The sequence below is a fragment of the Antechinus flavipes genome, chromosome 4 (assembly GCF_016432865.1).
Source record: "Antechinus flavipes isolate AdamAnt ecotype Samford, QLD, Australia chromosome 4, AdamAnt_v2, whole genome shotgun sequence".
NCBI lineage: Eukaryota > Metazoa > Chordata > Mammalia > Dasyuromorphia > Dasyuridae > Antechinus > Antechinus flavipes.
In genome coordinates this window covers 286,439,624-286,463,706 of record NC_067401.1, presented here as the reverse complement: position 1 = coordinate 286,463,706, position 24,083 = coordinate 286,439,624, and the positions used below count along the sequence as shown (strand labels likewise).

The 24,083-nt window shown below is 33.6% G+C and overlaps 1 protein-coding gene across 2 annotated transcripts in view; it reads right to left on the bottom strand.

Moving 5' to 3' along the window:
• The window catches only part of ARMC2 (armadillo repeat containing 2), a 179,996-nt gene that overhangs the window by 94,341 nt on the left and 61,572 nt on the right, over window positions 1-24,083 (bottom strand). For both annotated transcript variants that reach the window (XM_051997500.1, XM_051997501.1), the window contains exons 7-10: window positions 16,172-16,276; window positions 11,699-11,874; window positions 5,309-5,411; window positions 1,566-1,789 (exon numbers count right to left, since the gene is read on the bottom strand). In XM_051997500.1, the coding sequence (XP_051853460.1) occupies window positions 1,566-1,789; window positions 5,309-5,411; window positions 11,699-11,874; window positions 16,172-16,276 (608 nt within the window). The remainder of the gene's footprint in view (window positions 1-1,565; window positions 1,790-5,308; window positions 5,412-11,698; window positions 11,875-16,171; window positions 16,277-24,083) is intronic.

Below are 24,083 nucleotides of genomic sequence, written 5' to 3'. Positions count from 1 at the left end.
AAGCTTTTTATATTCTTTAACCATTTGGGAATGGTTCATAGTGTTACAGGTTTTCAGCAGTTAGCTGTATATTTTGGATAACAACTTTTGCTAATGATGCTTGATGCAAATATTTTTCCACTTCATTATTTTTCTTTTAATTCTGTCCTTATTGATTTTAATCATGAAAAAGCTTTCTAATTCTACATTGTCAAAGTTGTCTATGATTTCTATCCTGTGACTGGTTAAGAATTCTAGCATTGTTAGGAAAAGTATACTTGATCTTACCTCAAAATTTTCATGATGTAACTTTTTATTTTCAGATCATATTATGATATACACATACACATGTATAGTTTAAGATGGTGATCTAAATTTTATTTAGCCATAATGCTTTCTAATTTTCCTGGCAGCCATTTTCTCAATAATTTATGTTATTAATTTTATCAGGGCTAACTTACTGCTTTTACTTATTAGTCTTTTCTATTGATCTATTTTATTTTTAACTAGCACAATCTTACCAAAATCACCCATAGTAACAAAAATTAAGACATAAGAAAAATATCACTTCAGCAAAAGTAAAAACTCAGTAAAATCTGATAATAAACGCAATATTAACAACCACAGTTCTCTACCTCTGCAAAGAAGGTGGGAGATAAATTTTCTCATCTCTTCTCCAGGCTCATAGATGTTTATTATAATCACATAGCATTACATTTGAATTCAGTTGAAATTCAGGGAATTTCAACAATCCAAGCAATGATATGTGTATGCATATGTCATCAAAATTACTTTTATTTATTGTGTATATGCTGTTTTGTCTTATTAAAGGTGAGTTCCTTGAAGGAGGAGAATTTTTCATTTTTGCCTCTGCATTTCCAAACATATAGTGACACACAGTGATAGGGGCTTAATAAATGTTACAGAATTCATAATATTCCAAGGTTTCCTCTAAATGGCAGTAAATTATTCTGTGCACTGAATGATTAAATGAGGATTTGGTCTATTAAGAAAAAGCCTAAGAAAGGGGAAGGAAACATAGGGGTAGGGTATAGTTCTATGGCCATAGTCTGAAGAGAAAAAACTCCCCTTATTGATTTTTGCTTTTATAGTATTATAAGAATAAATATGTATGTCAAGGATGCCTAGGAGGAATATGACCCCAATGAAAGCCCCTAACCTAAATAATTATTTATTAACAATTAAGACAAATATTCTCTAGAACAAAGAAAAGAAGCCTGGAATTGGACAGAGTATTCTAGTAATGACCATAAAGTTATAAAAAGATACATTAAAAATTAATAATAAAAATATTATGTTTTAATGATATATTTTAATATAGTAACTATATATATTTATTGTTCCTGTTTTAGGACTGGACAGAGTACTCTAGTGACCACTATAAAATTGAAAAAAGTTACATTTTTAAAATTAGTAGTTAACAAAAATTATGTTTTAATAATATATTTTAATGTATATGTATGTGTGTGTATGTGTGTGTATGTATGTGTGTGTGTGTGTGTGTGTGTGTGTGTGTGTGTGTGTATGTATATTTGCTGTTCTTGTTTTAAAAGTTAAAGAGTTACCTGGACTAACAAGTGTCCTGAATTGGAAAAACATGTCCCAGTTATCCTCATGTTCTCGTTTATCTGCTTCATCAAATGTAGCAATATTTCAACAGCACCTTTGTTGATCATTTCATTAAGAAATCTTGGATTCCCAGAAATGAATTTAATAGCCCCCATGCAGTACAAAAAAGCCTCATTATTAGTTTGAAGGTCTTCCACTCGCAGCACCTCCAACAATGAATCTGAAGAAAAAAGGTCTAATTAGAAGAAATGGGACTCATTTTGTACTATTCAAATTTATTTTAATATATTACAAATTCTGAAAAAAATATAACTACTTTGAAGTACATAGGTGTACTTTTACATATGCATACTAAGAATAAACTTATTAGTAATGAGTCAGAGTCCACAGGCAAATGCTCTTGCCAGTTTTATTGAAACAGGACAAAGAAAAAAACCTATTTCTACCTGCCCAACTAAATCTATTACTCAAGCTAGTAACATGTAGGAAAAAAAGCTGAACCCACTAAATCATGTATTTAAAAAATGGGATTATTAAATGTCATTCTTAATGATTTTTCCAAAACTCATTTAATTATAGAAGTTTGGGATTAGAGAGAATAACTGCATTAAAGGGAATTTGAGAATGATATTTCAATCCCTTTTTTAAAAAAATGTATTAGTTATGGCAGCTAGATGGATAGTAGCTAAATAGATGTCAGCAGTGGACAGAGCACTGGCCCTGAAGGATCTGAGTTCAAATCTGACCTCAGACACTTAACATTTACTAGCTGTGTGATCCTGGGTACAGATAAGAGGAGATGACCCCAACTGCCTCACCAAAAAAAAAAAATATATATATATATATATATATATATATATATATATATATATATATATATATATATATATATATATATATATATATATATATATTCTTTGTTACTGAGCAGAAATCCATTGAGGTACAAAATCAGAGTCAAGAAGACAAACAGGCCAATAACTACAAAAATGGAAGCAGGATTTGGTACCAGAATTAGGTACCAGGACTTATGTGGGAATTCATTTATATGAATGAATAAGAATTAGTTAGTAGCAATATTTGATAAATGGTAAACCAAATCCTATTTGTATTTGGTCAAAAATCTCTTTGGCCATACGTATTTTTCATGGGCAAATGGGAACTGCTCAACAAGGTGGGCTCTAATATGTACAAAATATACATGAAGAAGATATTAATTCTATGAAAAGGCAATCTTTAACTGCTCTTAATTGCCAACTGGATATGAGTCCAATGGAGGCCATTGTTAGAAACCTAAATCTACCGAATATACCGTATTTCCCCGATAATAAGACCTATCCCGAAAATAAGCTCTCCCCTTACTGTGTAAGATTCCTCTAAAATAAGCTCTCCCCCGAAAATAAGCCCTATTGAGATTGCTACTGTAGTGAAGGTGACCCCCTGCACTACACGCTACATTACGGTACCCTCTGTATGCACCGTCCTTCCCCCTCCCCCCACAGTGAAACGCATGCCGCGCTCTGAGCTGCATCCAATCAGAGCTGCAGCAGTGAGCGCGTCATCCTGTTCTTCCCCAGTGATCTGCTTGCTGGCGCCATTGAGAGCAGTGCTGGAGAGGAGAGCTGAGGCAGGACAACATAAAAACCCAATATGTGAGGGGAGTAAGGGAGCATGATGGAGGATAAAAGGGGCATGATGGAGGATAAAAGAACTCAGGGGGCATGATGGAAGATAAAAGAAGAACTCAGGGGGCATGATGGAGGATAAAAGGGGCATGATGGAGGATAAAAGAAGAACTCAGGGGGCATGATGGAGGATAGAAGGAGCACTCAGGGAGCGTTGCTGTCAATGTTCATTAAAATAAGCTCTCCCCTGAAAATAAGCCCTCTGGTGGTTTTCTGTCCAAAAAAATAATAAGACAGTGTCTTATTATCGGGGAAACACGGTAATATCAACCAGAGACTCAGGATCTAAAGAAAGAATCATCACACTTCCACCAAAGTGACCTTGCATTTCTTTTGTATGTGCTTTGAAATATTTCCTTTGAATGGATATTATGCCATTTTATCTTCTCCAACAGCCAAAGTTCCAGCTGTTGTTCTATTTGTTTTAATCTCTAATACCTAGAACAGCACCTGTCAGTAGTGGGTGCTTAATAAATGCTTGTTGATTGAGGAGACAAAAGGATTTCAAGATAGATGAGGATTTCCTTGAACTATGGATTAAAGCAAGTATAATTTTGTTCCTAATTCAAGGCAGCAAAGGCCAGGAACATGACAGAAAATAGTAAGAAAGATATGGTAGGGTCATTTACTATAATTGTGAGCCTGCAACACTTCTTTCTAAATTTTGGTTGCCTCAAAATGCTCTTCTACTTCCCTCTCCCCAAGGAAGTCCTGTTCTAGACAACTTAAAAGACTTCATATATGTTTCTGAAGTGAGGAAAACTGGGATTTGCCACTCTGAGTAACTTAGATGAGGATCATGGATGCCAAATGCCAATCACAAGTTCCTAAAATCACTGCCAAAGGAAGCAGATCAATCCTTAGCTGAGTTGAGGTCAAGAGGACATCTGGGAAAAGAACGGCTAGTCATTCTTGGTCAAGTAAACTGAGTGGCTTATCACCTGGGAAGGGCAAAGTAATGGTTATAGTTAATTATGTCTAACCAAAGGACAAAGTAATGAAAAGACACTTTTAAAAAACAATATTGTAATGGGTTAGAGCTTCATTCCTCCCAATAATTCTTCATGACAAAATAGAGGCAGTCCTATATTCTCCAAAATTAAGCAGGTTTTTCCTGCCAAAGAACACAGAGGCATCTGAATCCCAGCTCTATGACATCCTACCTCTGTGGATGTGGAAAAATCACTTAACCTCAATCTAGAAAATTAGGGGATTGAACTGGGTTTTCACTAAAGTCCCTTCCAGCTCTGTCTACATTTTCCTTTAACTATAGAAATATAGATTTTTTGGGAAGAAAGTCCACAACAAAATAACTTCTTTCATTTCATATTTTGTTTAAAGTCACTTTTAACTGTTCTAACATTTCTATCCCACATTCTCAATTAATTAAAAGTTGGACATTTCTTATTTTTATTTGTCCATTGACAGGAAAAAAAATACTTTTTCTTTTCAAAAAAGGAACTTCAAATTATTTTCCATTTTCTTCTGTAGTTCCAACATAATTTACATTAAATCCAATTCATATAATAACCACAAAAGCTGCAATTCAATTACTTGGGAGGGGGGTATCACCCCAAGAATTTTGTTTTCTCTGATTGCTCCAAAGAGCTTTTTAAACCAGATAATGATCTTTTCACAGCTTTTTTCATGTCTGCCAAAACCACAGTAAAATATACTGAAACGAAAAGATTCCAAAACTGCTTTTTTTTAAACCTATTCACACTACCATTAATTTTTCTATCATCTTTGGTATAATATAAAAAAGATTTAAAGTTCAAGTCCTCAAGACCTAAAAAGCAAACTACTCTTTAAGTAAACTTATCATCCAATTAAAAAAAATGTTTATAAATGCATACATTTCCAGGATCCCAAATAGTCCCTATAAGAACCCTCTGAGGGGAATTCAGAAATAGAAGAAAAGCAAATAGTATGCATTATATATTTGCTGATTCTAGCAACCACTAATCATATCTTTTTCCCCTTTCCCCCCCAAAGAAATTCAACACTTAGTTAAGAAAAGTATATGACAAATGGTAATGCTTAATGACACTTACCAAGAATACTATCGTTCTGGATGAGAGAATCATTCTTCTCACTTCTGCTAATTTTAAATATGAGTTTGCAGACATTGAGAAGATTCTTTCCACTTACTTTAAGCTGTAGAGGAAAAAAAAATTTACACATCTATTTTGGTGGAAAATTAAAACATGTCATACTTTTAAAGAAAAACAACAGAGAAATAAGTATTAAAAATAGTGCTGCAAGTTATTTTTAAAGTTGAAATTGAGAGTTCTGAAAATCAACCACACATCAACATTCTAAGAAGCAATTTTGATAAACAGAGATATGAAAATTTTTGTGGATGTCAGATAGTCTAAATCCCCTCTCCCCAATGAACAAGTGACTATATCTATCTAAGTGAACATCTAAGCTCTTGCAAGAGAGCTCTCCCTGTATGGTACAGCAAAAATAATGACAGTTTCAGATTCAAATGACTTCAGGTTTGAATCCCAGCTCAATACTATCCAGATAACCTTGCACTATCTGTAACAAGTCATTCACTTAAATAGGCCTGTTTTCAAAATGAAGAGATCAAATTGAATGATCTCTTAAGTTCTCACCCACTTCCAAATCTATAACCCATTGTTGCTTATCCTTCATTCTTGAAGAGGACCAAGACATCAGGGAGGGGATGTTGGGACATGCAAGTGAATTGGATTTAAGGGAGGGAAGGCTGGGCGAGGTCACCTGCCTCACTTGCGCCTCCAGAGCCATCAGGGGCCAGATATAGATCAGGACGACTGGAGATGGCTCTGAATGCAATGGAAGACCTTGGCCTTTTTAGGCTGAAGACTTCAACTAAGCTCATGATCTACAATATCATAAGACACCCAATTTCATTTTTTCAAATTATTCAAATGGTTGAAAAGTTCTTTGTACTAAGCCCAAATCCAACTTCCCTGAAACTTCCACCTAGAGGAACGACACATGAAAATATGAATCTGTTCTGGGAGTGATGTTTTATGAACAATACTAAGAAGCTGAACACATCCAGGGAAGGGGTGATTAGAATGGGGAGGGCAAGTCAAAACCGGGGCACACAAACAATAGTTGGGGGGAACCAGAGATAGGTTGTAGGGGGATGTATAACCACTGTTATGAAATAATTGAAGCTTTTCATATATAAAAGGAATCAGATTCCTTCTGCTTGCCCTCCCTAGTAGAAAGTAGGAGGAGATTACTTTTGATTCAGTAGGACGAAGAATTCCTTCATAAGTCACAATCATTTAACAATGAAATGGGCTGCTATGACAGGGAAAGAATCCCCTTCTTGCCACTGGAGGTCTTGATGAGATGACTTGTTAGGGGAGTTAAAAAAAAGGGTTGGACAGATAGATGACTTTTGTTGACCTTTCCAACTCTAAAATTCTGGTTTTCTTCCATGTGATAGACCTGCAAACACTCTACCTTCCACTTTTTAAGTCTTCTGTTGGAATCTTTACAAACTGTTAAGTCATTAGAGTTGATAGAGACAATAATTATCTAATTTAGCATGGTTCAGTATCTTTGCTCTAATCTTACAAGGAGATGTTTTGGGCCAGAACCTGAAATAAGGTACTAAGTAGAACTAATAGAAACAATGCTTGTGTTCACACCTTTAGAGAGCTCATATAAGCAAGAAGTATTTAAGTACTCATTGAAGTCCACAAGTATGGGAGAGTCACAAAGTAAACTTTGTAATTTTGTGAATTCACATCTCCCTTGAAGCTCTTAGGGTCAGAGAACACTCTGGGAGAAAATCCATAATCCCACTCTCTCATATATAAGAAGAAAGCAGAGGCCCAGTCAGGAGAGTTCAGCTGAATTAGATTGGACAGGAGCACACTGGGACAGACGCAGAGCACTCTGGGAGATTGAGAGTCAGAAGCCCTCTCTCTGAGGCAAGAGAGATCCATTCCATTTTCCACTTGGCTGGCTGGAGGCTGAAGGACAAACCTTTGGATGTGGAGACATTTGGAGGGTGCTCAGAACCAAGCAGAGAGATAGGCCTAAACTAAACGGGCTATTTTTGAAGTTTGCATTTTTACCAGCTGGCTGCATTTTGGGTGATTATTTACTCTTAACTGAAACTAAGGCTGCCTCCAGAAAACCTCCCCAAGAAACCTGCTCGCTCCCAGAGAGAACTATTATTATTTTAAAGAAGAAAAACACCACATTTTGGTGCCTGAACAGGGACCTGAACCCTGGACCCTCCTGGACTCAGCGGGGCAAAGAAGCATCTGTGAAAGCGGTCTCAAGGCAGGCACCCAGTATTGTAGCTATCTTAATGGTTCTCCCTCTCCTCCACTCTGTCATCACTCTAATCTTGTGGATCAAGCCGTGCTGTTTTGTTCCCAAACCCTCAGTAGTTTCCTACATCTAAGTCTACCATCTACCATCATTCTACCTTGCAAGGCTCTGTATCCCAGCCCAACTAACTGTTGTTCTGCAAACACTCCCTTCTCTATATATGCACATTCTCATTGTCCTCTAATCATCTCTAACTTTCCTTGAAATCTCAAGTTTGCCATCTTTTACTTGAAATCTTTGATTCACTCAGCTGTTAACAATTTCCCCATATTCTTATTGCAATTTAGTGTCACACTAAGCCATTTATTTTGTTACATTTCAAGATATTACAGTCTTCAGTGCTCTGCATACAGTACGTGCTTAATGTTTGAATCAGTCTCCATGATGTTCAATTGATCTTGAAATCTAGAAACTAGTTCTGGCTTTTACCAAAATTAGCCCAGTTTCCTATTGCTTATAAATTGTTTTCCAATCTCTAAGCAACTGGTAACCTTGAGTTGAAAGGTGGGCAGAAAGGAGAGAGAGGAAGGATTTTTATATGAATTGAGAGGATAAGTTGATTCTTGGCCATCTTATTCCCCAAATGGCAGATGGAACTGTTGGAATCTTTACAAACTTTCTCCCAAGATTGTCTCCACAATTCCTTAAACCAGTCTTTAGATGGTAAGGCTTTCAGATCCTGCACTGCCCTGTCCCCAAGAGAGAATCCAGCTTGTCAACATCAATGTTAAAATGGGGCACCTAAAACTGGACACTGCTCTGAGGATGGTCTAGCTAGTACAGAGCAGACAGAACACATCAAAGACATTAGTCACCCATTAATTAGCCCCGGGCACATACGAGGAATTTCCTAAGTACAGGTTAGAATGATTGTTAAGAGAGGCAATATAATATAGAGGGCTGGCCTTGGAGTCAAGACCACCTGGATTCAAGTTCTGCTTCAACATACATTAGATGTGTGGCCAAAGGCAAATCACTTAATCTCTCAAAGGCATCAATAACTCTCTCAGATTATATGTTACACATGTTTAACATACATCGGGTTACTTGCCATCTAGGGGAGGGGGTGGGGAGAAGGGAGAGAAAAATTTAAAACACAAGGTTTTGTAAAGATTAATGTTGAAAAATTATCCATGCATATGTTTTGAAAATAAAAAGCTTTAAAAAAAGATTATATGTTATAGGAGAATTGCAAATCTGTCAGTGAAGGTAGTTTCCATATCAAGGTGGAATATTACCAAGCACTCTTCCCCTTCCTCCCCGTCTAAATTAGCTCTTTTGGCATATTCTTAATTTATATTGAGCTTTGTTGTTTAGTCATTTCATTTGTGTCTGACTCTTCAAAAGCTCTATTTGGGCTTTTCTTGGCAGAGATACTAGATGGTTTGCCATTTCCTTCTCCAGCTCATTTTACAACTGAGGAAACTGAGGCAAACAGGGTTAAGTGACTTGCCCAGGGTCACACAGCTAGTCAGTGTCTGAGGCAGCATTTAAATTTAGGTAGCTGAGTCTTCCTGACTCTAGAGCCAGCACTCTATCTACTACACCACAGTTGCCCTTTTGACTTTGTGCTAGAATTTTTCTTTTCATTTAGAAAGGAGAACCCCCATCTAGAAGCAAGGCACCTTGTCTCTTCAGAGGCCTAAATAATTAGTTAAAATAGAAAATGATGGTTGTAAATTTGGTCAAAAACCAAACTAGTTCTGTACATTAATTCTTAGTTCTGCACATTAACAAAAGTAACAGAAATAACTGAATTGTATCCCCCCCCAAAAAAAACAAACAAACAAACTGGAGTTAGTTCAAGTGTCAAGGAATAGTGCATTTTAATTCTTTACTTTTTCTGACTGTGAATGATAATTGATCATAAAATCTCTTTTCGAAAATAATTTGAAAAATATGTTATCTTGCTTTCTTAGAATGTAATTTAATGGTTCGAGATTTTTCAATATCTCAGGGAACAGGAATCTAATCTTCATTGCAAGTAGTGTATTTGATACAGACTTAATTGATGATATAAATTAATTAATTATAGTAATTGATGGTATAATATCACCTAGTTTATATAAGGTCTTCAGAAGTACATTCCTTTTCTTAATTCTCTTTCCAAGTGTGCTTTATTTTTCTAAAGCTTGATTCTAGCTGGGTCCGGGTGGCAAAAAATTTTCAATGACAAACACTGTGAAAGCCATAGGACACTCGACTGAATATATATTACAACTTAGGCATATCATGGAAGATGCTTTTTTGAACCTTCAGCAGTTGGTGAAATCTATGAACCTTGTTCTTAGAATAACATTTTTAAATGCATAAAATAAGAAGGAAGTTTAAAAAGGAAACCAATTATATCAAAATATAATTATAAAAATATTTTTAGAAATCAAGTTCACAAAGCCCTCAAGTTAACAACTCTTATACTTTTTTTTATTTTGGCTGAGGCAATTGGAGTTAAGTGATTTGCTCAGGGTCACACAGCCAGTAAGTGTTAAGTGTCTGAGGTCACATTTGAACTCAAGTCCTCCTCACTTCACGACTGGTACCCTATCCAAGAACTCCTATTCCTGAATATGTTGATTTCACAGAATATCATTTTGTCTGCTGTTGTTTTTCAGTTGTATCTGATTCTTCATGACCCCATTTGGGATTTTAATGGGCAAAAATCCTGGAGTGATTTACTATTTTCCTTCTCCAGCTCATTTTAGAGATGAGGATACTGAAAGAAACATGTTTTCAGGATCACACAAGCTAGTGTCTAAGCTAGATCAAACTCAGACTTCAGGCCCTACAGTAATATACCTGCCACAACACCAAGTTATTAAGGCTCCTTAGAGATCCTCAAGTCCAACTCCTTGATTTTGATAGATGAGGGAACTCATCTATAGAGCAGTTCAATGAGCTGGCCAGAATCACACTGTTAGTAAATGTCGGAGACCAGATTTGAACTCAAGAATTTGAATCTTCCTGATTCCAGGCATCATATAACCAAAAGTAGGTTGAATATTTTAAATAGCAGATAATTAAAACTTTAAATCCTTTAAAATTTACCTATAAAATTAAGCCCAGATTACTTGCCTTATGAGAACTTTCATTCAAAGATAGTTTTTTTCAAAAATGCCTTTTTAACCTTTTAAGAACTGCCCTTTCAACTATTCTTATATTCATAACAAGAATATCAATATAAAGAACGTGATGAAGTTAACAAACATCTTTTTTGCATGATGCATATCTCTTTTGCATCAAAGTGAAATGTAATATACATTCTAAATTAGAATATTAAGCATAGCATCAAAAATTAAATAAGAAACATAAAGTAACAACAGCTTCCAACTATAAATGACAAGGATAGAATATGTTGATATTCATTTTAATCATCATACTAAAAATCACTTTCTATATATACTCAGATGTTAAAATGTTTAGGGCTAACAACAAAATTATTTACCTTTATAGGTGAATACAACTCTCTACATTTCTTTTAATGATTTTTTTAAAGGGTCAGCTAACAACTATGACATCTTTTGATCAAATTGTTTATGCTTAGAATATAATATTCCTTTCTGTCATTTACATCATTTTACTTGAGCTAGGATTTCTATCCCGATGCCTGACTTTTCCTTTTACTTATACATCATCCTAGTTGTCTACAAACCTCATAAAACCAGAATGGAATTCACATTTTCAAGTTTACATACATGTCTGCTGTCACTGTTTTATAATCATATCATAAAGTTACTGTTATTTCTTACTAGACTAGAAAATCTTAAATCACTGGTGAAATCACAAGGCAAAATATTTTCTACTGAGTTTTACTATCTGATACTGAAGCACACAGACTAGAGATCAGAATATTATAAGAACAGAATACTAATCAGAATGTTCTAGAATAAGTAATTAAACTTAATCATGTCTTCAGTCTTAAAATTTTTATGTCTTTTGCCTTAGATTTGCACTTTACCTGTAGAAATCACTCTTATAACCATTTATTTCAAAATCCAAATTCACTTCTAATTAACACTGTGGCATTTGTAAATATATAGGAAAATGAACTTCTTTTTTTAAAGCAACACACCAATTCACAAGAAAGAAAAACTTACAGCTAGAATAATTTTTGCAAGTTTTAGGCTGAGCAAGTCTGAACCAACATCAACTAGTTTATATAAGGTCTTCAGAAGTATATTCCTTTTCTTAAATCTCTTTCCAAGCATGCTTCCTTCCTCTAAAGCTTGATGAAGCTGGGTGCAGGCAGCACAAAAATTTTCAATATTGTCTTCTGTTATGAGAATAAAGAGAAGAAAGTATCATTTACCATTAAAAACCAATCTTTTCAGTTTATCAATACAATAAAGAACTCTTCTTCCCCCCCCCCCCCCATATAAGGCCTATAAGATTTTAGGTTTTGCCTTTTCCCTACTACCTCCTCCAACTATTTGGATTTTATATTTTTAATAATTTTCATTTATCCCTCCAAGTTTGCAAATTAATTATATTAACTGATCAGGAAATAAGGTAAATTTCATTTGAAATCTGTCCAAAACTTAAGAGTGAAACATAAAAATGGAAAATATTTTTATTATTGTCATTATTATTATTATTGTCTTCTTTACCTCCAATAGCCTACAAACATTACTCTAGCAGTATTTTCTTCTTATTGCCCATTTCCAAGTCGCTACAAAAATGGTTATTTTTCAATGCAACAATCCACATCTGTCCTAACTAAATTCTTATAGTATTTATTATCTACATAATTAGGACAACATGAGTTATTTTATATTGTTATTTATTCTTTTGTATTATTATTTATCCCAGTCCTATCTTTACAACTAGATAGTAAGCTTCTGAGATTAGAGGTCTCATATAAAATTTCAATCATCAATTCCTTGTACCTACATAATAAACATTCAATAATGCTTACTAGAGGAACCTATCTCCTTTTCCTAGAAAAAATCCAGAATGTAATATTTAAAGGAATGCTTTGAGAATAACTAAGATCCAATATAACATCATCAAGAAGAGATAATGATAGGGTGACTCCTTTTCTTTTTTTGACAGGTATACTATACTACTGGCAGAGATCAGAGAAAGCTATCAATATTTAGATTTCATCAAAGAATTTTACAAAATCTCTTATGCCATCCTTTTGGACAAGAAGTAGAGATGCCAGCTTGAGGAGGGCGTAGTTAATATGATTAGGTGAACAAAAAGTTAGCTGACTTATCAGACATAACAACAATGGACTAATGTTAATCTAAAAGGTCTCTTGGGAAGGGACATTTGCCCTTGGGCCTACTGTCATTCAATCTTTTTACAAATGGTTTAAATAAATGTGTAAGATACATAATTTATCAAATTTACTGGTGGCATGAGCCTGAGAATTTCAAAAATTTTCACAGATTTTAGAGCTCATTTTGCCCTATGTCTGATCAAGAATAACTTCTAGAACTCACTTATTATCAAATAGTCATCTACTCTTTTTTGGAAGTTTTCCTTATCTCTAGAGAAAGAATTTTCTACTTTTTTTTACCAGAAGCTGTCCTACTTTTGGTTAGCTTTAATTAAACTGTTTTCAAAATCTAGACAACGCATCACTTAATGCAATCTACAATCATATTTTTTTCGAATACCATATTTATTCTACCATGGGAAAAAAAATGCTTACCACCTGGGAGAAACAGGGTTTAAACAGAACCAAATCTCAAAGCATTCTCACATCAATGTGATGTAAGATAGGATAAATGAGGATCAAAAAAATTTCAGTTGACAGGATAACAAAGAAAAGTTTTTAATTTAGTATTAGAATCTTTAGGAAGTGCAATTTTTATAAGTGGTATCTTGACTGCTAATTTAAAATTTTTTTAAAAGGAAAATGAAGCACATAAAAGTGAACCCAATGAGTAATAACCTAAAAGAATCCAAAGCATGAGATCTTCAATTGTAAATAAATGACATTACTAATAGATCTCATCATGAAATTAAAAAGTATCAAACTAATCTAAAATAAATATGTGCCTTTAAAAGCCCACATAAAGGAAACATGCAACTGCAGAAGGAAATGACTCAGTCCATTTTTAGCTCATTTCAACAATAACATCTAAGAAAAAAAAATTTAAACCTCAATAGCTAAGTAACCTTCAATGCCTAACAGTTATATACTTAAATAAAAGAATTAGTGGGAAATGGCTGAGACTAAATTTAAAGAGAGAATAGAAATGAATTCTATTGTGAGAAATGCTTTTGTTATTTGACTCTTCTGTGATTGGCAATTTCTCCTGAAACCCTTCATTTCAAGTCTACTTTGGGTTGTCTTCCCAGATTATTTTAAATATACATTGCTTTTCTGGTTTGCTGCCTTCAAAGAATCATTATTTTACCCACCAGAAGAAAAAAGTATGTCTTTAGAGTTGATTTTTAAAACCATAATAAAAAACAAATCTTAACTATCAGGAAGCATGCATCTCACAACTCAGTTGCTCTTCATATATTATGAAATCCAAGAGCTAATAGGAATCTAAAGATATCTTCTAACCCATTTCCCATCTCCAAGTAGTAGGCACTCAAGGAATTTATGTTTATAGATACAACATTCTTCATTGGCATCTTGTTCTAATGTTTAATAACTCCTGCTTGTCAGGAGGTTTTTCCTTATGTAAAAATCTCAATTTCTCTTGTTAAATTTTTAAATTTTTCTCTTCTTGGATTATGCTCTGTAGAGACCAAGAACTGTTAATTCCTCTCTGTCTCAGATTCAAGAGGATTTCAAAGAAAAGGCAAATGGGTCAGTGATGCTAAAAAACAAACAAACAAAAAAACCCATCTCTTTAACACAGGCATGTTTTAACTCAACAAGAAACAATATATAAAGCCCAAAATGATGTTCCTTCAGGGCATGGGGATGAGGAATGGAAGGGAGGTCCAGGCCAAAGAATATATCTTGTTCTTTGTCATCAAAGTACCAAGAATCCTTGTTTCAGTCAATAGAGCAACACAAATGTGCTTTCGATATACTGAACTTCTTGCCACAGGAAAAGGAAGAAGGGGGTCACTGATCCTGCCTGGCACAGGTTCTTATCATTTCTCCTTGTTCAGTATAATCATCTATCACATATCAGGGTAGCTCAGCACCATACATATATGTAGATATACATATGTGCAGGCATAAATAATACTTTGAATAATTTGCATGCTACTTACTTCGAAATACCTAAACCACTGTAGTCTAAAAAGTAAGAATGAATAAGAATCCTTAACTATAAGTATTTTAATTGTTTGCTTCTCTTTTTTTAACACAAAAACTTTTTTTTTACTGAATAAAAGGAGACCTATCACAAAAATATTAGAGAATTATGACTCCAAGCAAATGTGTCATTTTAATATAAGCAAAAAAAAAAATCCTTATCCCTTCTCACTGAAGGCCACACTATTTTCAAATGAATATCTACTAAGAGATTAGTTAAGCATTTGATAAAGAACAATAATCTGGTTAAAAATAAAAACAAAACCTTTCTATATGAGTTATATATATACTCAAGCTTCCCACAAAATTCATTACCTGACACTCGCTGAAGAGCAAGGTAGATTCCTCCTGAAGAGAGGAATCAATAGTCACTTTTAAATAAGTTATATAGCTCATTCTACAGCTTTGTAACACTCAGGCAAAGTCACATTTAACAAATCATCTTCAGCTATGACAAAGCCTGAAATGTGCAGCTGTTAAAGAACCACTCAACATGTATTTGCTTGTTTTAAAAATCATTTAAAATCCTTTATTTATCTGACATGATTTTTTAAAAAATTAAAATAAATCCAGAGAGCAAAGAGCTAAATACATCTAAATGCCCTTTTATGATTTAGAATATGGCAGTGTGAGGCATCAGAGTCTAGCCAACTCTATGAAAATTTACAATAAGAAATTCTTAATTTACAAAACCAACAAATTAAAGGATTATTATTCAGAATAGAATAGGGTTATTTGCTTTTTACAAAATGATTCACTTCAGGAATCTTTTAAATGGTACGCCCCTTTTATATAATTAAAGTAAGCTTTTATTTACCAAGAATTTAAATTATATGCAATTTACAGGAACAAAGATGTCAGTTAAAATGAAGTAAGTCCCTATATGTGTTTGTACATGTCCAATCAAGTTTCTGATGAGTACATATTTTACTCATGGAAGCAATTTCTTTGCACTAACATTTTCCTCAACACTCCATAACATGGCAGAAGGCTCCCAATAGCTTCTCTCTGGCTGAAAATTCCATTAATCTGAACTTAATTTACTAATCTAACATTAGGCCTCTCATAACTGGTTCTTAGAGGGAAAAAGATGAAGTTTATCAATTATTCCATACTTCCAGCTTGGTTGAATCTTTGAGAATCTGCATTTTGTAGACTTCCGAGAATGAGGGGTCACTTCCATACTATGATAAGGTATTGAACGTAGGCACAAGAATTGATTGATGGGTATAATGTATTAAAAATATAATGACAATGGGGAGGGCATAAACTATTTTCTTTTCTGAGATCCCTTTAACAAATATAGTATATAACAAAAAATTTAAATGTTTCCTACCCTTCTCTAAGTCATGTAAGACTGGTAAGATCTTTGCACTCCAAAAGGCTTCTTCCTCTTCTGTTTCTGGTTCTGTCTCAATTTCTTCTAAGCTCCTCTGAACCTCTGAAATATCAAAAAATAATTCAGGGGGAAAAACTGTTAGATATAAGTTATAACTACTACAGCCTTAATAATCATTAAGTACGTTATGTCAGAACTAAACTGAATAAACAAAACTAATTACCTTTTCCCATCTTCCACATATTCTTCATGGTTAGAAGGCTAATAGAAAAGAACTCACTTTAAAAAAAAAAAAACATGAGTAGTAATAGCAATAAATGCAGAAAATGTCTTTATAAAATCCAACTTCCATTCATTATTTTAAAAAAAACCAAAGATGAGGAATGGTGAATGGAATAGCATATTATTACACTATAAGAAATGATGAAAGAGATGGATTCAGAGAAACCTGGGACAAATTGAATTGGAGAGAGAAGTGAATAAAACCAGAAGAACAACATAATACAATGACTACAAAATCAAAATGGAAAAAAAAATCTGAAAGACTTAAGAACTCTGATCAATGAAAGGACCATTACTCTAGAGGACCAAAAATGAATCACCGACCTACCTCTTGACAAAAGGGTGATAAACTAGAGGTACAAAATTAGACATCTCTTTCAAGACATGATGAATAATTGGATGAATTGCTTGACTAGATTTATTTGCTATAAAGAAGGGCCTTTTTAAAAAGTATTGTTGGAAGGAAAAGGGGAGTTGGCAAGCCAATGGAATGTTTAAAATATTCACAGAAGAGTTCAGAGGATGAAAACTTTGGAATTACTATATAAAATTTAACATTTACTTTAAAAAACACAAGCTACACACAATAGAGATTCATGTTATGACATACAATTCTCTTTTCTATTCTTTGTTAACATAAATGCTTATTTTTATTAATGTTCAACAAGTTCTTAATAAAGAGGACAATTAAAAAATTAGGAAACCAAGGCTCAAAAAAGAATGCTTCCTGAACACAATAAAAATGTGTTCTTCTTGAAACCAAGATTTAATTCTAAATACAGTGAAAAGACATTAGACACATTTCAACTTAAGAAAAAAGGTAGAAAACAAAAGTGTCTATTTTTTTTATTATAGCTTTTTATTTACAAGTTATATGTATGGGTAACTTTACAGCATTGACAATTGCCAAACCTTTTGTTCCAATTTTCTCCCTCCTTCCCTCCACCCCATCCCCCAGATGGCAGGTTGACCAATACATGTTAAATATGTTAAAGTATAAATTAAATACAATGTAAAGTATATATGTCCAAACAGTTATTTTGCTGTACAAAAAGAATCAGACTTTGAAATAGTGTACAATTAGCCTGTGAAGGAAATAAAAAAATGCAGGTGGACAAAAATAGAGGGATTAGGAATTCTATGTAGTGGTTCATAGTCATCTCCCAGAGTTCTTTCACTGGGTGTAGCTGGTTCAGTTCATTACTGAACAATTGGAACTTGTTTGAATCATCTCATTATTGAAGAGAGTCACATCCATCAGAACTGATCATCATATGATATTGTTGTTGAAGTATATAATTATCTCCTGCTCATTTCACTCAGCATCAGTTCATGTAAGTCTCTCCAGGCCTCTCTGAAATCATCCTGTTGGTCATTTCTTACAGAACAATAATATTCCATAACATTCATATACCACAATTTATTCAGCCATTCTCCAACTGATGGGCATCTACTCAGTTTCCAGTTTCTGGCCACTACAAAAAAAGCTGCCACAAACATTCTTGCACATACAGGTCTTTTTCAAAGGTGTCTACTTTAAACACATTTCCTAAAGTACAAAAAATGTTAGCAATTGAATCGTGACATAAGATGATTAATGTTTTAGGGGATAGTTGGTGCAGTGGATAGAGAACCAGCCCTGAAGTTAGGAGGACCCGACTTCAAATTTGGCCTCAGACACTTAACACTTCCTGGTTGTGTGATCCTGAGCAAGTCACTTAACCCCAATTGCCCCAGGGAGAAAAAAGATGATTAATGTTTAAATGAAGAGATCAAAATATTATTTAGAAACATAGGCAATATTGAATCTGTGAGACTTAACAGCCCTTGGTTTTAGATGGTTACTGCTCATTATACTTAACAGATTTTTAAAAGAACCATTTATTTCCTATGCTTTCTCCTGAGTTTTTTCTTTTTAAACAGGAATGGGTATTGTATTTTATCAAAAGATTTCACATGATTTCATTTCTATAGTTTAATCATATTTTTGTTGATCTACTATATTTGAAGTTTTTTCAAATAATTACTCAACCTTGCTTTTTTGGTATAAATTCAACCAGATTATCGATTTATATAAGAAAATATTTGGTAAGACTCCTACTCTTCTATTTTTTTTTTCCAAACAGTTTTATATACAATTTGAATCAATTGTGCTTTAAATATTTTGTAGAATTTGCTTGTAAATCCATCTGATCCTGGATTTTTTTTTCTCTCTGGAAATTCATTTAGAGTTTATTCAATTTCTTTTTTCTAAGATATAATTATATATTTCCTGTTCTATTACTCTAGGCATTTTATACATATGTAATACTTGGCCATTTCATTTAAATTATTGAAATATAACTGGACTTTCTTTTATTTCTTCCTTGGCTATGGATTCAACTTTCTTCATTTTTTATATTTAATAGGAATTTGATTTATACTTGAAATCTAGTTATGATTTATCTATTTCAGTCTCACCTCCTTTTCAAAAAGCACTGCTAGTTTTACTAAATCAATGGGATTTTTGTTTTCAATTTTGTTAATCTCTCCTTTAATATGTGTTTTTTGATGTTTAATGATGTAATTTGTTCACTTTCCAGATTTTTAAATGTAGCATGCTCAATTTATTGATCTGCTTTCTCTTTTTATTGATGAAAATGTTTTAAGATATAAATTTTCTTTTCGCTGCATCCCCAAAATGTTTCCAACTTCTCTCATTGTCATTATCTTTAAATGAAATTATCTATTGTTTCTAACCTGTACTTTGACTCTCCTCTCTCCCCTATCCTTTCTTCCCCTCTCTCTCCCCTCTACCCCTCTTCCCGCACCCCCCCTCTTTCTTTCTTTCCTGAGGCAAGTGGGATTAAGTGACTTGCCCAGGATCACACAGCCAGGACATGTTAAGTGACTGAGGCCAGATTTGAACTCAGGTCCTCCTGACTTTAGGCTGGTGCTCTATCCACTGCACCACCTAGCTGCCCCACACAAATTCTTTAGAAATAAATTCTTTAGTTTCCAATTAATTTTTGATTATTTCTTCAATGGTTCTTTACTGAATTTTTATTGCACTGTAATTCATAAAAATGTGTTTAATATTTCTACTTTTCTACCTTTATGATTATTATTATTTCTGCCTATTTATGGCTTGATACATGATCAATTTTTCTGAAGGTTCTATGTACACTTAAATATATGTGTGTGTGTGTGTGTGTGTATATGTGTGTGTGTGTGTATGTGTATACATATATATATATATATTCCTTTCTTCTCTCTTTCTCTCTCTATATGTGTGATATATGTATATATACATATACACTCCTTTTCTCCTTCAATAATCATCAGATGCATATCTAATTTTGCTAAAATACTATTTGTGTCCTTCATTTCTTTTTTTATCTTTTGATTAAATTTTTCTAAATATGAAGGGGGAAACTAAGCCCTCTCCCTCTCCCTCCCCCCCCCCCCACTATTTCTCCCTGTAATTCATTTAAAATTTCCTTTAATGTAGATTCTGTGCCATTAGGTTTAGTTTTAGTTTTAATTCATTGTTTATGGAATTTTTCAGCAAAAGTAGTTTTTCCCTTTTTATCTCTTTTTTGCTGTCATTATCTGAGATGATTGCTATCTCTGCCTCTTTTACTTCAGCTATGCATAAAAGTCTAATTCAGCCCCTTATTTTAACTCTAGGTACATATTTCCATTTGAAGTTTATTTCTTGTAAATAATATATTGTTGGATTCTGCTTTCTAATTCCTTCTGGATTCTGCTTTCTAATCCCTTCTGCTATCCTCTTTCATTTTGTGGGTGAGTCCATCCTATCCATATTCATAGTTATGATTATCAATAGTGTATTTCCTTTCATTAAATTCTCTTATTCTATATTTCCATCTCCATTTTTATAAGGAAGAGTATAATAAGAGCAATCAGTGAGCTCAGCACCAGTGTTCTAGATTTGGTGTAATAATTACTTCTGGTCTCCTGCCCCTCTTTTTTTCAACATTATCTAGAGCATTATCCTTGCTTTCTTTTTCTTTATGTTTCTCTTTGAAATCTACATTCCTTAAGAGTTTATTTCACTTAGAACTTATCTCTCTCTTAATCTACTTTGTCTTTTATGCTTCCTGTTCCTTCTTTCTTTCTTTTCTGTTTACCAACTGAGTGAAATGCTTTTCTTTCACCAATTGTGTGTATTCTTCTGATCAGCTCAGTTGAAAGTGAGAGTTTAGTGTCCCCAGGTCTCCCGACCTTACTCCTTCCCTCTCTGTTTGTAGAGACTTCTATTTGTTTACCACAATTATATGAGATAATTTTCTTAGCTTTCCCTTATTTTTTATTCTTATTTTAAGATCATCAAACATAAAAGAACAATTCCAAGCCTCTCTAATTATATTCCCTCCATAATCTTTAATGATATTTTTTTTTATTTTGATAATAGCTTTTTATTTTCAAAATACATACAAAGATAGTTTTCAACATTCACCCTTGCAAAATCTTGTGTTCCAAAATTTTCTCCCTTCTTTTCCTCCATCCCATCCCCTAAATAGCAATACAAGTTAAACATGTGCAATTCTTCTAAACAGATTTCCACATTTATCATGCTGCACAAAAAATATCAGATCAAAAAGGGAAAAAAATGAGAAAGAAAAAAACAAGCAAGCAAACAACATAAAAAGAGGTGAAAATATTATGTTGTGATCCACATTCAGTCTCCAAAGTCCTCTCTCTATATGTATAGATGGCTTTTTTCATCACAAGTCTATTGGAACTGCCTTGAATTACCACATTGTTGAAAAGAGCCAAGCCCATCACAGTTGATCATCATATAATCTTGTTGCTATGTACAATATTCTCTTGAATTCTAATCTCCTAATTCTAACCTCCTCTTAGATGATGATAAATTTTAAGAGGATAGACATATCATCTCATATTAGAATATAAACAGTTCAATTTGTTTGGTTCCTTATGACTACTTGCTTATGTTTATTTTTACTCTTGACTCTTTCAAGAGTATTTCAGTCTCTCTTCAGCTCCAGGCTTTTTATCAAGAATACTTGTTATTTCCAAGAATACTTGGAAATGTCCTTTATCTCATTAAAGACCCAATTCTTCCCCTTTTAGAATCATACTTATTGTTGCTAGGTTAATTTTTCTTGAATGTAAATCTATACCTTTTGCTTTGTGGAATATGGTATTCCAAGCTCACTGTTCCTTTGGCATGGTCACTGCTAAATTATGTGTGATCTTGACAGTAGCTTTCTGGTCCTCAAATTTTTCACTTTGGATGTTTGTAATTTGCATTTTTATTTTGGCCTGGAAGCTCTAAGATTTTGCTAAAATATTCCTGGAGGTTTTATTTATTTTTTCTTTCTTTCTTTCTTTCTTTTTTTTTTTTTAAACTTTGCTCCTGGTTCTAAGAGATCTAGACCTTTTTTTCTCTTATGATTTTTAAAAATGTTAATCCAGGTTCTTTTTTTGGCTATGCCTTTCAGGCACTGTGCTAAGTGCTTTAGAAATATCATCTCATTTGATCCCCATAATAATCCTGGGAGGAAGTTATTATTATTATTATTATACTCATTTTATAATTCAGGAAGCTGAGGCAAACAGGTTAAGTGACTTGTCCATGATCACACATAGCTAGTCAGCATCTGAGGCTGGATGTGAATTCATGTCCTCCTTACTCTCTCCATTGCTTAAGCTTATCAAATATACATACAATATAAAGGCACAATGCCATAGACTCACAATATGTGGTCCCCTAGTCAGCACATATTTGCAGTTTTATATTCACCCTATCTCCTGCACATCTGAACAGAGTATTGGGTGCAGAATTGACACAGTGAGGTAGAAAGACATTTGAATTACTCAATCCCTCTGGGTCTCAATTTACTCAACTAAAAAACAAGGGAGCTAAATGTAAGGAAATCAAAAGTCCTTTCTAACTTTAAATCTATTATCCTGTAATGTTAAAGTTTTGCAGATATCTTTGGTTCATCTCTTCGGATATGGATTTCTCTTGAGAACAGAGAATTTGGCTCACTTTATTTTCCCTAAAAAGGGCCCTCAGCCTCCCTGTAAACATTAAGGCTAATAAGACAAAGAAAATATAACAAGTTTTGTTTGACCCACTAGCAAGACATTAAAATAGCTTAGTTATGTTTTTGAAGGGTGTGGAGCAATCTTTCCCCTGCTGGCTTCTAAATTCTGACCCAGACTCTGCCTTTCTTTCAGAGTCTATATTCCTAGATGTATATATGGCAGATATGGTGCATATCTCTAAGTAATGTGAGTTACTGGAGATGAGTATGTAAGGTTTCTTATAAAGTTATAGATCTATAGTCTCTCTAGAACAGTAGACAACCAATTTTTCCTCTATTTCTCTGTATTTTTCCTTTCTTTATGCCTATTTTTGTATTGTTCACTCTTACTTGTCTTATACAATTTCTCCCAAGGCCTTTCCTTTGAAAAGGCCATTCTTCATTGATATTTTGGGGTCTCCATCTCCTTTTGTCTGGATCAACATCCCTCTAGCATGTCCTTTTTTTTTTAAAGGTCAATTCCAAGTTCCAGGAAGGTCATGTGTGAATTCTACCACTTCTCTTGTGTCATCCTTGGATTTCCAAGAATGCTATAAAATTTGATCACTTCCAGAACAAAGGCCTCAGTGATAAGAAAAAAGCACAAAAGAGAGTAAGGACATCAAAGGTCCTTTCTAACTTTAAATCTATTATCCTGTAATGTTAAAGTTTTGCAGATATCTTTGGTTCATCTCTTCGGATATGGATTTCTCTTGAGAACAGAGAATTTGGCTCACTTTATTTTCCCTAAAAAGGGCCCTCAGCCTCCCTGTAAACATTAAGGCTAATAAGACAAAGAAAATATAACAAGTTTTGTTACATTATATCTAGCAAATTTACACCTTGTCCAGGAGACGGCAGGAGTACCTGCTATATTCTCTCTCTATTTAGGCTATATTAGCAAATTTTTAAAAAATCACACAATTATACCAACAGATATAAAAAAACTTCTGACAAAATACAATACCCATTTATATTAAAATATTAAATAACAGAAGAATAATTTAGGATTTCTTTGCCAGTTGCTTTTTTTTTCCTCCTGAGGCAATTGGGGCTAAGTGACTTGCCCAGGGTCACACAGCTAGAAAATGTTAAGTGTCTGAGGTCAAATTTGAACTCAGCTCCTCTTGACTTCAGAGCTGGTGCTCTATCCATTGCATCACCTAATTGCCCCTTACCACCAAGGATTTCTTGACAGAATTGGACAAAATTACAAAAACATATGACAGAACAAAAGGCTAAGGAAGAGAAATGAAAAAAAATTTAAATTGGAAACAAAAGGAGGGGGTCAGGATTATTAGATTTCATACTAATCTATGAATCTATAATAGTCAAAATGATTTGGTACTGACTACAAGAAATAGGAAACTTGATCAATTGATCAGATAAATACACAAAACACAAAAACAATCAAACATTGTAGCACATTGTTCAATAAATCTAAGAACTTAACTTAAAAAAGTAAGTACTTTAAGAAAGGGAAATGATTCTATAATAACTCAGAAAATTGTCAAGTACTCAGAAAAATTAGATTTAGAACAGTATCTAACAAAATAAATTACATATTA